Here is a 13,957-nt window from a genome sequence, read left to right as displayed (position 1 = left end):
CGTCTTTGAGTCGCTCTCCCAGTTTCAGGCGGGAAAGGTTTGCTCCACTTTTCACGCCGCGTGGCGGATTTCAGCGCTCACGTCGCCCGCTGATGGTCGCAAACACACACGGAGACACACGCACACACAAACACAGACAAACCAAATATTTCTCGCAGCTGTTTTATTATTGCAAAAAATATTGCAATACAAAAGTATACGCATTTTTCCCCGTGGCACCCAGGTGCAGCGAGGGAGATAAACGTGGCAGGAATGAAGGATGTCCAGTTTGTGGTAGCGCTCTTTCCCTCCTCTCTAGGGGTTTTTGTTTACCTCCAGTCCACAGAAACGGACAATATTTGGGCCGGCTGGCTGGCAGCCATCCACGTAGGAACCTCGCTCTGTGGCACTTTGTGTAAATAAATAATTACTCCCGGGTACCGTCGCCGCTCCCACCGCCTCTGCTTTTGTTCTCACGACGGGCGTAGGATCACTAAAGTGAAATAGATTCCGGGGTGTTAGTGAGTCCGGCTGTGGCCCTGGTGTCCACAGCCCAGAGCAGGGCGGGGTTAAGAGATTGAGAGGGCGCGGACATCAATTGGAGAGAGAGTAGGAGACAAACGCTACCGAAGAGGCGGAGATAGGCGCTCGACGGACGGAAAACACTCACCTTCGTACGGGGGCCCGAGATCCCTACCCGGTGTTTCTACCTCGGCCGGAGGGACTGCGGGTCCTTGAAACGCAGGCATCTGCAGTGTCCTGCTGAAAGACCCTTTGGGTGGATCTGTTGAAAGTCAAAAAGTCAACGCGAAAGTTAATGTTTCTGAGCTGAGGGGAGACGGAGAGAAGTGTGGGGGTGTGTCCTGCATCAACGCTTTGAGGTATCTCTTATGCGTCCGTGGATTTGTGTTTTTCTTCTCGCTGCTTCCTGCTTTCCCCTTTGCGGGGTTCCCGGGGACACCACTGCCGTCGCGAACGTGTGTCCCTCGGCTAATCTCCAGCGGTCTCCCCAGCGCTTGAACTCCTCCTCGTTTTTAAAGAGGTGTGTCGAGACGTCGACTTCGGGGTTACGGTGCTTAGCGTTGGAACAGCTGTGCACGGCGCCCCCCGGACCCGAGAAAGAGAGAAATGAAGGACGGAGGGGCGACACAAAGCGAAGCGAGGCCAAACTGCTTTCGTAAGATTTCTCAAACAATACAAATTATAATCGGGAGGTTTCGAAATCTCTTCTTTCCGAACCGAGAGGGTCCAAAGGCCACTGTTCCGTTTGAAAGATCTGTTGTTTATCTTCCGCTTTTCCGAACCCGCCGCGCCCACGTGTTTACGTTTCATATGTCCGCGGCGTAGCGTTGAGACCCCACGGCCTCCCGGGATACTAAGTATGAAGTGGAGGACAGAGCGGAGGACGGAAAGGAAAAGAACAGCATGGGACTGTTCACCTGTGCTTGTGGTCGTCTTTGAAAGCCCGGTATGATGTGATCCGTGGGAGAGCCAAGTGGAACAGCGTGGAGTGCACAGGGTTTACAGCCCCCCTGAGGTCCACACAGACGTCCTGAGATTGTGTGTGTGTGTGTGTGTGTGTGTGTGTGTGTGTGTGTGTGTGTGTGTGTGTGTGTGTGTGTGTGTGTGTGTGTGTGTGTGTGTGTGTGTGTGTGTGTGTGTGTGTGTGTGTGTGTGTGTGTCGTGCTCTAGAGATAGAATGGCCCGAACGCAGCGGCATGGGAAAATAACCACTGAATTAGGGAGAAGAAACAGGTCTGACTTGGCGACCCTGGTTTCCTGATCACGATCCCTGTTTACTTGATTGCATCCCTGTGGTGGGAGAGAGCTGTTCAAACAGCGAGAGAGAGAATGAGAGCGAGCTGCACGCGAGATCATAAAGTCTCGCATGATTCTCTTCCTCCTGCTTGCCTTCTGTATCGTCCTTTCTTTTTCCTTTGCCCCCCCGCTACCCCCCTCAATTAGCTATGAGGTCTCATTAGTGGCAACTTTGGCCTAAGCTGTGAAGTGCTGCAATGATCTCTCTCTCTCTCTCTCTCTCTCTCTCTATCTCTCTTTCTCTCTCTCTCACAAAATAAATACACAAACCAACCGATTTGTGCATGTTAATTTAGCTTTTCCACATTGTCTGCCCCCTTAAGCCTTGTCATGTTGTTCTTCTGTCTTCCTACCTGGCTTGATGTGTGCCATTCAAATGGAACAGGGCTGTGCTGGGGTCTGCTTTATGCTGGATTATTGATGGAGTGTACGGGGCGGACGGCCTCAGTCCCCTCGACCATGATGTTCCCTGGGTAGTCGTCATTTATCTGATCACCTAAGCGGGCTCACTTTCTCTAGAAATGTTTTTTGTATTGTATTGCTGTCGTCACGCTATATATATATATATATATATATACAAATTGTTACATAAATATGATAACTTAGTAAGTATGATGGAGTTAATTTTAAAAAGACGTTAAAAACTCAATAACTATTTTTTTATTTGAGCCGGACTGATATATTGGTTTTGCTGATATATCAGCCATTATTTGGCTTTACTTGTCTGTTTTACACTACTTTTAAGTTACACACCAAAATAAGCGCAGTCCAACTAGGCATTATAACTCCATCCATGTTTGTTTACACTCGCGTTCAGACACGGCTCTCCGACAAAAAGCAATGCTGCGTTCATGGAAAACCTCGGGAAAACATTTATTTATTTTTTTCGGAGGGGATGACGCGTTCATCATCTTTTACAGTTTTTTATCGATCAGAAGAGTTCTTTGTGTGTTTAATTTTGCTTATTTGTTTTGTTATTGTGGCAGTTTCGCCACCACACACCATCCAAGTGGCGTTTTGGTCTATGGTACACACAGCAGACTGTGGTCTTTGCATGGAAAGCTCATCTCGCCTATGAACCCCCTTTATCTCGAGGCATATTTTGCTGATAACTTCACCATAAAGAAAAAGAAACAGTCCTCTTTGAATAATATTGGATAAGAATGGAGACTAGAGTGTTTAGTAATGGAACGGTAGGTCCTGTTGCGCATCTTGACACCTTTTTACGAGCATATAATCAGCACTCTAGGAACAGGCTATAGCGTTTTTGGTCCAAATAGCTGTTGGATGCTGTTGCTAACCACCACCACAAACTCCCATTAAAAATTATTTCCACCCCTTATAATTCACTTTCTCTCTCGAACAATAGTGTAATGAGGTTGAAAATTGGGTTTGCCAGGAACGGCCAGAGGAAGGCGACGATTTAAATGAATAAGCAGGTGCCGCGTCGTACCCATAATATTTTGACGGAGACAGCAGTTCTGAGTCATTACGCAGGGAGATTCATTTCTGGAGTGTTTTTTTACGATTGCAACTACCACATTTGAGAAAATGTGCCGTGGAGAAAGTCTCAGAATGGGGCTCGAGAGTAGACAACAACCCTGCGGAAGTGCATTCCCAGCATTACCCAAATGTAATTATTTTGTTGATTTTCTAATCTTATTTGTATGATTACTGACGTTTTGCATTTTGTCCTCGTCTGCACTCTTTTCATCCGGTCCGTGAGCCAGCAGCGAATGCCGTGATTCTTGCGATTCTGGTCCCGGTGCCCCCAAAATGTGCCTTGGCTGCAGACAGGTGTTCTACATGGGTTGAAAACCACCTCTCTATCCAAGTCCTGTATTTCAATGCATTCGCTGGGTTCCTACGTCGTGCTCTGCCGACCCGGCGGTGAGACGTGGCTACCATTGCAACAAATGTCAAGGTCAAAGATTAATGTCGGGGAATTCATCATCCAGGCCTGTTCTGTTTTGGGTCGTTGACCGCGCTGGAACAGTGTTGTATAACCATGTCTTCTTACAGGATGGGGCCACAGATGTCTAACCTCAAGCTTTTTTTTCTCCCAGTTCTCTCCTCCGTGCTGGTTGTGTGTCCAATTCTCCTTCGTTTGGCCGCCATGCCAAGGTGTACTTTCTCTGAGCCCATTTTCTCTTATTTATCTCTTATTTATCTCTCTCTCTCTCTCTATCGGTTCATCTCTCTTCACCGTCCCTAACATCCTTTAATCCTCCCCTTCATCTCTACCTGCCGGCCTCTGCGCTCGATTCCTCCACTCGGTTCCTCCACTTCTCCGGGCGGTGTTGTGTCTCGCGTGGGATTCTGCACCTTCCAGCTGATAATTAGAGAGGCTTTGGCTTGGTTTCATGGCCGCCAGGCACCCACACTCCCACTCCCACTCCGCAGCCCAGGCAGGACAGTGCTGTCCTCAGACGGCCCCAGCAGCTGGAGAGAGTGAGAGCGAGAGAGAGAGAGAGAGAGAGGGGGAGGGAGAGGGAGGGAGAGAGCGCGAGATCTTCCATCTGAGCCATTCTTTACAGTAGATGTGACTGTGCTGAAGGCCTCAGACGGGTCGGAGAGGAGGTGGGAGACTGGGGAAAATAGGGCAGCCGAGGACGCCGCCGGCACTCCTCTCTCTCTCTCTCTCTCTCTCTCTCTCTCTACTCCTCCCTCCATCCATCCCTCTCTCACTTCATCTCTCAACCTCCTCTGCTTTTTTTTTGGCTCGGAATAAATTACCCTGCGCGCCCAAATCTTCTCTTCCGCAAGCAACGCCTAGATCGCTGGCTCTGTCTCTCTCTCTCTCCCTCTCTCTCTCTCTGCACTTCATCTCCTTTCTGACTGTCTCCCTCTTGTTCTGTTTTATTGGCTATAATCTCTGTCTCAGGTTCCCTCTTCAGACTTACAAGCTTGTGTAAATCTCGCTCCAGTTTAAGGCACTATATTTTCCTCTCTCACTCTCTCTCTCTCATGCTCTCTCCTTTTTACAAGCCATCCACTGTTCTTTCATTGAGGGAATTTAGTGGAACTAAAGCGCGTTTTCATTGCATGTCTTTTCTTCTCACGGAGGGGCCTAAATTAACTCTATCTGCCTGGGTCGTTGACAGTCGCAGGGGCGAGCGATAACGTCGGAGACTTCCTGTTTCACACGCTCCGCCGGTTAATTGTCTGGCAGGGATTTTTGGGTTGCTGTCACATTCAAATACAAAGAAGTCGTTTTGTGTTCCGGTACGCTTAATCAATCGAGTGGCGTGTTAGCAGTCCCCGTGCCGTTAATGGCAAAATACAAGGTTGAAAGTTAAGGCAACAACCAAGTGAAAGTCCCTCCAATAATGGGGGCCGAGTGGGCTGTCAAAGCATGGAAGAAGGAAAACAAAGCCTAACAATTTGCTACACCGAAAAAGTGAAAGCTTTGTACTGCGATGCAATACTTTTGTCTGGAAACGGCCGTATCCTGGGGATTCTACTGCTCCCTATTATGTCCCTGACGGAATTCTGCTTCCGAAGGTTTTTCCTCATGGGTTCTACAAAAGGCAGGACACGAGGAGACAGATGATACAATGTCAGGCCGTGGGTCGAGAATTTCAGTTTTCCTCGCCAGTCAAACAGATCGGGGGACGCTTGGGAGTGGCGGCTTTTAACGTGGTGATTTGAGTCCGGCGGAGAATCACTTTGGGAAAGTGGTCGCGGCCTTGGCCGTCTGCCACAAAGGGTTTTGTGAGTCAAAAGGTCAAGGCAGGCTAAAACCATCTGTGTACCGCGGCCAGAGACTAATTACAGAGCACAGGCTTTTCCGTGCTTTCCGAAGGGAGGATACTTCACTTAGTGTGTGTGTGTGTGTGTGTGTGTGTGTGCGTGTGTGTGTGTGTGTGTGTGTGTGTGTGTGTGTGTGTGTGTGTGTGTGTGTGTGTGTGTGTGTGTGTGTGTGTGTGTGTGTGTGTGTGTGTGTGTGTGTGTGTGTGGCGTGCAGCACGTGTGTGTTTTTAATGGGTCCCTTCAGTGGCTGGTGGTCTTGCTGGATAATCCACTCATTAGGTGCATCAGCGGTGGATTATCTACACTTATACAAACGTACACACACATACATACTAATGCTTTCAATACGGACACACACACAATACCACACATCCACACAATCATGAAGTCCTATTGCACAAACCAAGACAACAACACTCATTACAAATTGTTGAACAACACATTGACAATGCTGCTCTCTCTCTCTCTCTCTCTCTCTCTCTCTCCTTTTTCCTTCCCCCAGGCAATGATTTGTTCCTGGTTGCGGTCCATGAACTTGGCCACGCGCTGGGTCTAGAACATTCCAACGACCCCACGGCCATCATGGCGCCATTCTACCAGTACATGGACACAGACAACTTCAAGTTGCCCCTCGACGACCTGCTGGGCATCCAGAAGATTTATGGTGAGGGCCCTAGAATGCACGATCGATTTTGAATTTCTTCTCTTTTATTTATTTTATTTTATTTTTCAAAATGTGGATGTGATTGAACTCCTAGTTTCTTCAGGCGCGAGGCAGCACTACCATTAAAATACAGAAAACGGCCTGAGTGGTTCAGACACTGGATTCAAAAAAATAATAATAATAAAAATGGCGGCGAAGAAAAGCGAAATATCTCCTTGCACTAAAAGATTAAAGCCTCCCTTATTTATTCCCAATGTTTCAACGAAAAAGCGGTCGGCCATAAAGGCGGTATTTTATCCTTTGCATAAATAAGGGAGCTTTAATTTTTCAGCGCGCAGACTTTTGCCTTTCCTGCGAAAATCAAAAAGGAATCACGTTGAATTCTAATGTCCCCCGCTACTGATCCCAAGGATCCCCTAATGCGTTTTAACGAGCCTCGGATCCGGGGCATAGAGACAAACCTCTGATGTCGAACAAATTCCACAGGGTTTAACTAATTAAACCCTGCTTAAGCTGCGTTTTGCTGGAACAATTTAAAGTGCAATGGGTTTGACTCGTTCCGGGTCCCGATTGTGGCTTGACCTCTGGATCGGCGATCGGTGTTTTCCCCGTCGCCATCTACGCTTCGGGGTAAGACGTGGTGCCGGGATATACCGCTACAGCTCAGACCCGGTAGCAATCTGGTCAGATACCGAAACTGTGTCTCGTCCCAGAAGGACAGTGGCGCATGCGTGTATGCGCGCGCACACACACACACACACACACACACACACACACACACACACACACACACACACACACACACACACACACATTAACAGGTACACAAGGAGATGCCATCTGCTGACATGGTCAAGGCAACTCCCTCTGGGAGTGACAGACCTGGGCAAGTGATCAAATCTCTCACCATCCCTTTCCCCCTCTATCTCTCTTTCTCTCTCTCTCTCTCTCTCTCTCTCTCTCTCTCTCTCTCTCTCTCTCTCTACCCCCCCCTCTGGCTTTGAAGAGGTCAAGGGCAGTACAGCTGTCAGGTCTGCTCCCTTCCCTCTGCCCTGAGCGCACGTACACACAGTACCAGTCAAAAGTTTGGATGTACCTACTCACTCAAGGGATTTTCTTAAATTTTTACTATTTTCTACATTGTATGATAATGGGGAAGACGTCAAAACGATTTAATAACACGTATGGAATTGTGTAGTGACCAAAAAAAGTGTTTTTTGAAGAAGAATCTTTATTTGTCACACAGCACACACACCACAACACATGCATTCATGCAGTGACGGCGACCAACACACACACACACACACACACACACACACACACACACACACACACACACACACACACACACACACACACACACACACACACACGCTTCAAATGGTGGCTGGTGAAATTAGTTCTCTGCATTTGAGCCATTAATTAAGTATTTTATATTTGAGATTCTTCAAAGTAGCGGCTCTTTGCATCGATGACAGTTTTTCACACTCTCACTCCGTCATGCGGCTTCATGAGGTCGTCACCTGGGATGCCCCCCCAACACTCTTGAGGGGGTTTCCACATGCGCTGAGCACTCGTTGGCAGCTTTTCCTTCACACTGCGGTCTGACCCGTCCCAAAGCATCTCCGTTGGGATCGGTCATCAGGTCAAATGATCGCTTTCCTTTTCGATCAAATGGCCCTCACACAGCCTGGGGATGTTAGTTGTTTATTTTTTTTGGGTCATTGTCCTCTTTAATTGACTCCTAAGGTGGAGATGGTACAGATGCATGATTTAGATAGAGCTCAAATCTGATTCTGAAATCCCGACGTGTTCGAGTCAGCGAGGGTTGTTGACCCAAGTGAGAAACACTTACTGTACGGTGAACCGTGGGAGGAAAGGCGCTGGAGTCGAATGAACTCGATCCAGCAGATAGGACAATAATAGCTTGCCAATATTGTGGTCAGCGGTCAGCTGTGCTGCTTCAGAGGAGGGGAGGTTGTGTGTGTGTGTGTGCGTGTGCGTGCGCGTGCGTATTCGCGGGAGTTAAGCCATTCAACAAAAGTAATGTTAGGGGATGCGCCGTACCTCGGCATAAATGTCAGCACTCCCTCTCTCTGTGTCTACTCTATTCTGTCGCCAGTCAATACATTTCCAATTGTATATGATAAATAATTAATATATGCATAAATGACAGACTAGGAAAAAAAAAAAAACATAAAATATAACAAAGCGTATTGCGCCCGGAACATAATGGAAAGTCCTTTTTATCTATCTGACAATTAATTACAAAATAATGAGGTTGTTTTATGAAAAAAAATGGAATTTCACCCTTTTAATATATGCGTCCCACACAGAGCATTAGGCATCATAATCCTTACATGTGCTCATCCAGTTAACCCTGTGTCCTCCCTCGCTCGCGTAATTGCAGAATTCCGTGGATCCACAAATCCGGGTTGCATTTCAGCAGATTTGATCCTGTCAACTAAAAGGAATCAGATCGGCTGAGTGGACTGGATCGCTGCCCAATTAACCGTTCGTTTTGTCTTTCAGTGTGGTGGGTTTGTGCGTTCTCTCCTTGGCAGCCTCATTATTTTATCATGTTATCATCTATTAATGAGGGTTTTTTTTTTTTTTATCTTTAATGAGTATTTAATTCATCACTCCATTCATTTAGCCAGCCAGTCAGTCATTTGACTCCTAAATAAGTCACATTAATGCCAAAATGAAATATATGAATGACATCCAATGAGTAAAGAGTAGATGACTGGAGTGACTAGATAAATACATTTTTGGAAATCTTGTTTTCAGAAATATCCATATACATGTGGACAAGACCTAAGTGACTCATTTAGGTCACGGTTTGAGCAGGCGGCAATTCATTTGTGGGTCAAAACAACCCCCGTCTTATTTTTGCATGTGAAAACATGATTGTGGCCATGGGAGGGGGAAGGACAACATGCAAAGGCGAAAAAAAAATGCCACGCACTATGGAATTTAGAATGCCACCACTTGGCACCAAATAAAAAAAATGTATCCCTAACACGATGGTTTTCTGTCCCAACAAGTACACTTTCACTTCAATTTATCTTTGTCCTTAAACCACCTCCATCATAGCAGGGAAAACACGTCCTGACAGCTGAGAATGTTACTGTGACATAGTCTTCCCCCTGTGTTCAATAAGAAAGGAAGCTCACATATCTTTTCAATTCATGCTGCTGACTTGTTTCCCCACAACAAGTAAGTGACTTTCAGCCTGATGTCCCTAAATTTGTCAATTATTGCAGGGGAAACGCAAGGATTTCCTTACAATTTTACATTTTCATTAAACACTTTAAATCAAAAATAACTACTGTCCGACAATCATTTTATGTTTTATATTTATTTGAGACTGATAATTCCTAAAACAGGCAGGTGTGGATGGAGCGGTGGCGTATGTGTAAATGGAGACGCCAATACACATCTCCGCTCTGCTGTGTGTGTGTGTGTGTGTGTGTGTGTGTGTGTGTGTGTGTGTGTGTGTGTGTGCGTGTGCGTGTGTGTGTGTGTGTGCGCTCCACGGAGCCTGCAGCGGGCTCCCGCTGGCGCACGGATGCACAGGTTATTTACTTTGCCACGCGGATAATTTCCATCACACGAAAAACAAGGGCCAATTGCACTCAACTGCAAAACTTTATGGGCGTGTTTGCGCTGTGGTATCATTGGCACAATATCTTTTGTGAATTTGGACGCTGAGACTGCGCAGATAGCGGAAATATTAGGGGGGGGGATTTTGCGCAGCTCTAGATGCGATTATATCATGTGCAATAAACCTGACTCTTTTCGCTTTGTACCTTTTTCTACCTTTGCAGGACCCCCTGACAAGTTGCCGCAGCCCACCAAGCCTTTGCCAACGGCGCCCCAGCCCCGCTCCCACCCTCCCTCCGACCCCCGCAAGCCCGACAGACAGACGCGGCCTCCCAAGATGCCCCCGGGAGACCGGCCGTCCCACCCCAACGCCAAACCCAATATCTGCGACGGTGGCTTCAACACCCTGGCCATATTGCGGAGGGAGATGTTCGTCTTTAAGGTGAGACGCCGGGGAGCGCCAAACGGCAGCGGCTCCGGGGAGTGGGGGATCATCGGGATTCAAGCCGAGCGATTGGTATCCGAATCCTTAAAACTTGTTCAGTATTCCGAGACCGGCCTCGGCTGAAGGAACGAGGCCGGGATCGCGAGGTGGATACACATTTAAAAGATTCCGATGCCAACCGCTCTGTTTGACTCCCAATGATGGAAAAAATTAGGTTTAGGTTAAAAAAATAACCAGAGTTATGTGCACTGTCTGTGACTGGTGCACTGAGCTGTAATTAGACGGCGTGGTCAACTACGAAAGACCTCGCGAGGGGAAAAACGAGTGGAAGTGTAGCACACGCTCGCCTTGTAGCTTGAGCGGTATTACTGAACACATTAGTGTCCAAATCCTCTGCTGAGTAGTTGAAAAACATGTTAAGTCTACACCCGAGATTTCCCCCCCGGGAACAATAAAGTGGGAAAATTGGAAAAATGAAAGCTTTTGAGGAGCCCTTCCTGTCCAGGTTTTACCCTTGACACGGGCTCTGTTACCTTGCACAGAAAGAACGCTGTGCCTGGACCGCCAATGAAAGGCCTCACTCTGCAAAACAGAAAGAATAATCCAGTTTTATATGCCCCCCCACCCCCACCCGAAAAAAAGTCTGCGTGGTTTTCATTCCGATTCAAGAGAGAAGGTACACATTCCTGTCAATGCCTCTTTATCCTTGGTCTAAGCCTACGAGCACAAGACCTTGGCAGCACGCAGCAGAGAGAGAAACCTTGGGGCAATACAAAGCTATCCTGTGTTCTCCATGGAAGACAGAGAGAGTGCCTGTGCTGCTTTTGTGCGCGCGCGTGCGTGTGCGTGCGTGCGTGCGTGCGTGTGTGTGTGTGCGCGCGTGCGTATCTTTATATCTGTGAGTGTATTTTCCTGGGGATATAAATAGACAGCATTCATTGGTTCAATAACAGGCTTGTAGAACTTGGGAGGGAAAATAACCCTCCCTCTCCATCTCTTTCCTCGGTTTGGCCGTTTTTAACACAAAAGGAAAATGTGTCTCTTCACGTTGCAATATTAAACCGGGGGGAGCTGGATTTCAGTGCGAAACAGATGGACTTCAGTCTACCCCAGGTCTGCTCACCTGTGGACAACGCGAGCCACAGCTAGCTTCGAAAGCCGGCTTGGCCTCTCAGTACTAGTCAAAATTACGCCGGGAATTTGCTCCAGCTGGACATAAGAGACGTAAGATTTACAGTATTGTAAACACAACCACCCTCTATGATCCGGGCCTGTCCTGGGATGAGGGCTGAGCGTAAGAGACTGACTGGACCCTGAGATATAGTCGACACATGGAGGTTGAGCAGTTGACCTGGCTCCCTATGAGGAGAAGCCGCGGTGGGGGTCTAGATGGGATTGGGTGACATGATATGCAAATGAAATCAGGAGAGGCTCGATGGAAACAAAAAAACATTTAATAAGAAAAATAAAAGATTCAATAAGTCAAAGTTTGTGACCAAGGCACTTTGAGGGCCGTTCTGGCTCTGTTCTGGCCGGTTCTGGCCCGGTGCCTAATCTCGAACCGGTTCTTTGTGTTTGGACAGCAAAGGAACCGGCTCCCTGCCAGGAAAACTGGTTCCAGAGCGGCACCACTTGGCTGCCGGTCTAGAACCAAGAACCGCTCACATCAGGGGCCGGAGGCGGGGACAACCGAGACCGGCCGAAAACTTTGTGACCACCGTTTTTGTGACCGCTTTAGCATAGACGTAAAATCTAAACAGTGGTCAGTGGAGGAGACAAACTGTCTAGTGCTTGAATTACTTGAGCTTGAATTTTTAAAACACGCAAGCTGCAAGCTCCAGCTCGCAGGCAGTCCGGCCCGGTTTTCAAGGGTCACGACAAAATGTTCCTGGTTTTCACCACAAATAAAATAATAATTATAATAATAATAATAATAATAATAATAATAATGTTAAACTTTTTTTCAGCGCTTACATAGACATTTGTCATGTTATGTCCTAGGGCTGGACGATATGGCCAAAAATGTTATCACAATATTTTTTCTATATTGATCGATGTTGATTATTATCACGATATATATTGAATAGTAATCATGTGCAATTTACTGTTTTAAGTGTATTCTCATGGCTTTACGTTAAACACTGAATATATACAATCATATAAAAAATATGTAAACCAAGAAAATTGATAAATAAATCATAAATAATATATCACTATATATTATATACATTCAAATATATATCATCATTGCCGTCTGAGAACAGTCCGAAAAGTTCCTGAATCTGCGGCGCTCTGTGATTATATGCCTGGACATTTGGAGCAGACCGCAGGATGCTCACCACCCCTGTCGGACCAGTCGCCACTGAAAATCAAGGATTCTTTCTCTAGTTTCTAGCACCGGCCCAGAACCAGAACTAGGTTTGCGTTGCTGGAAAAGCGGTACAAGTGGTGATGGAGAACTGGAGCTTCTAGATGACCTCGCACTAGAACTGGGTGGCACCTGATACTGGTGGAGATGGGACCTGATAGAGATGTAGACCAGACCTGGTACTGGTGGCAATGGGGTCTGATACTGGTGGAAATGGGAGCTGATACAGCCACAGGATTGGTTGAGTGAAGTAACTGCAGGTGAAATCTCTAATGATCAGTTACTATGATGAGAAGTACAAGGGGATTTTCCTCGTTCCTTTGTGCGGTTAACTATGCATGAGTAGTTTTCAGTCAACAATTTGTTGTTACCATTTGATATTTGTTCATACGGTACATCTTTACAGGCCATCGGCTGCGTCAACGCTTCCCCTTTGTGTCTGAGATCATGGAGGCAAAATCCATGAGTGCTCATGGTTTCCATTCTGTCCATCAATTTCATGGGAGGATCTTATGATATACTGTAACGATCAGCCACAATATTAAAACCACTGACAGGTGAAGTCAATAATATTGATCATCTCTATATGATGACACGTGTCGAGGGGTGGGATATATTAGGCAGCAAGTGAACTGTCAGTTCTTGAAGTTTATGTATTGGAAGCAGGAAAAATGGGCAAGTGTAAGGATCTGAGCCACTTGACAAGGGGCCAAATTGTAATGGCTAGACGACTGGGTCTGAGCCTCTCCAAAATTGCAGGTCTTGTGGGGTGTTCCGTATACAGTGGTTATTACCTACCAAAAGTTATCCAAGGAAGGACAACCGGTGAACCGGCAACAGGGTTATGTGCGCCCAAGGCTCATTGAGCCTCATTGAGTGTGGGGAGCGAAGTCTAGCCCGTCTGGTCCGATCCCACCGAAGAGCAACTGTAGCACAAATTGCTGAAAAGGTTAATGCTGGATATGATATAAAGATGTCGGAACACGCAGTGCATCGTATAGGGCTGCGTAGCCACAGACCGGTCAGAGTGCCCATGCTGACCCCTGTCTTCTGCGGAATGCGCCTACAATGGGCACATGAGCGTCATAACTGGACCATGGAGGTTGGTGGCCTGATCTGATGAATCACGTTTTCTTTAACATCATGTGGATAGCCGGGGGGTTGTTTACCTGGGGAAGAGATGGCACAACTATGGGAAGAAGGCAAGCCGGCAGAGGCAATGTGATGCTCTGAGAAATGTTCTGCTGGGAATCCTTGGGTTTTGGCATTCACGTGGGTGTTACTTTGACACGTACCATCTACCTAAACATCGTTAAGCGGGTCA

The 13,957-nt window shown here is 47.1% G+C and overlaps 1 protein-coding gene across 1 annotated transcript in view; it reads left to right on the top strand.

The window, feature by feature from the left end:
- The window catches only part of LOC307245246 (matrix metalloproteinase-16-like), a 68,318-nt gene that overhangs the window by 36,882 nt on the left and 17,479 nt on the right, over positions 1-13,957 (top strand). The window contains exons 5-6 of the mRNA XM_080020719.1: positions 6,053-6,214; positions 10,045-10,262. Of these exons, the coding sequence (XP_079876845.1) occupies positions 6,053-6,214; positions 10,045-10,262 (380 nt within the window). The remainder of the gene's footprint in view (positions 1-6,052; positions 6,215-10,044; positions 10,263-13,957) is intronic.

The sequence above is a fragment of the Zeus faber genome, assembly GCF_960531495.2.
Source record: "Zeus faber genome assembly, chromosome: 19".
In the NCBI taxonomy this organism is placed as follows: Eukaryota; Metazoa; Chordata; class Actinopteri; order Zeiformes; family Zeidae; genus Zeus; species Zeus faber.
This window is presented reverse-complemented; position numbering and strand designations above follow the sequence as displayed.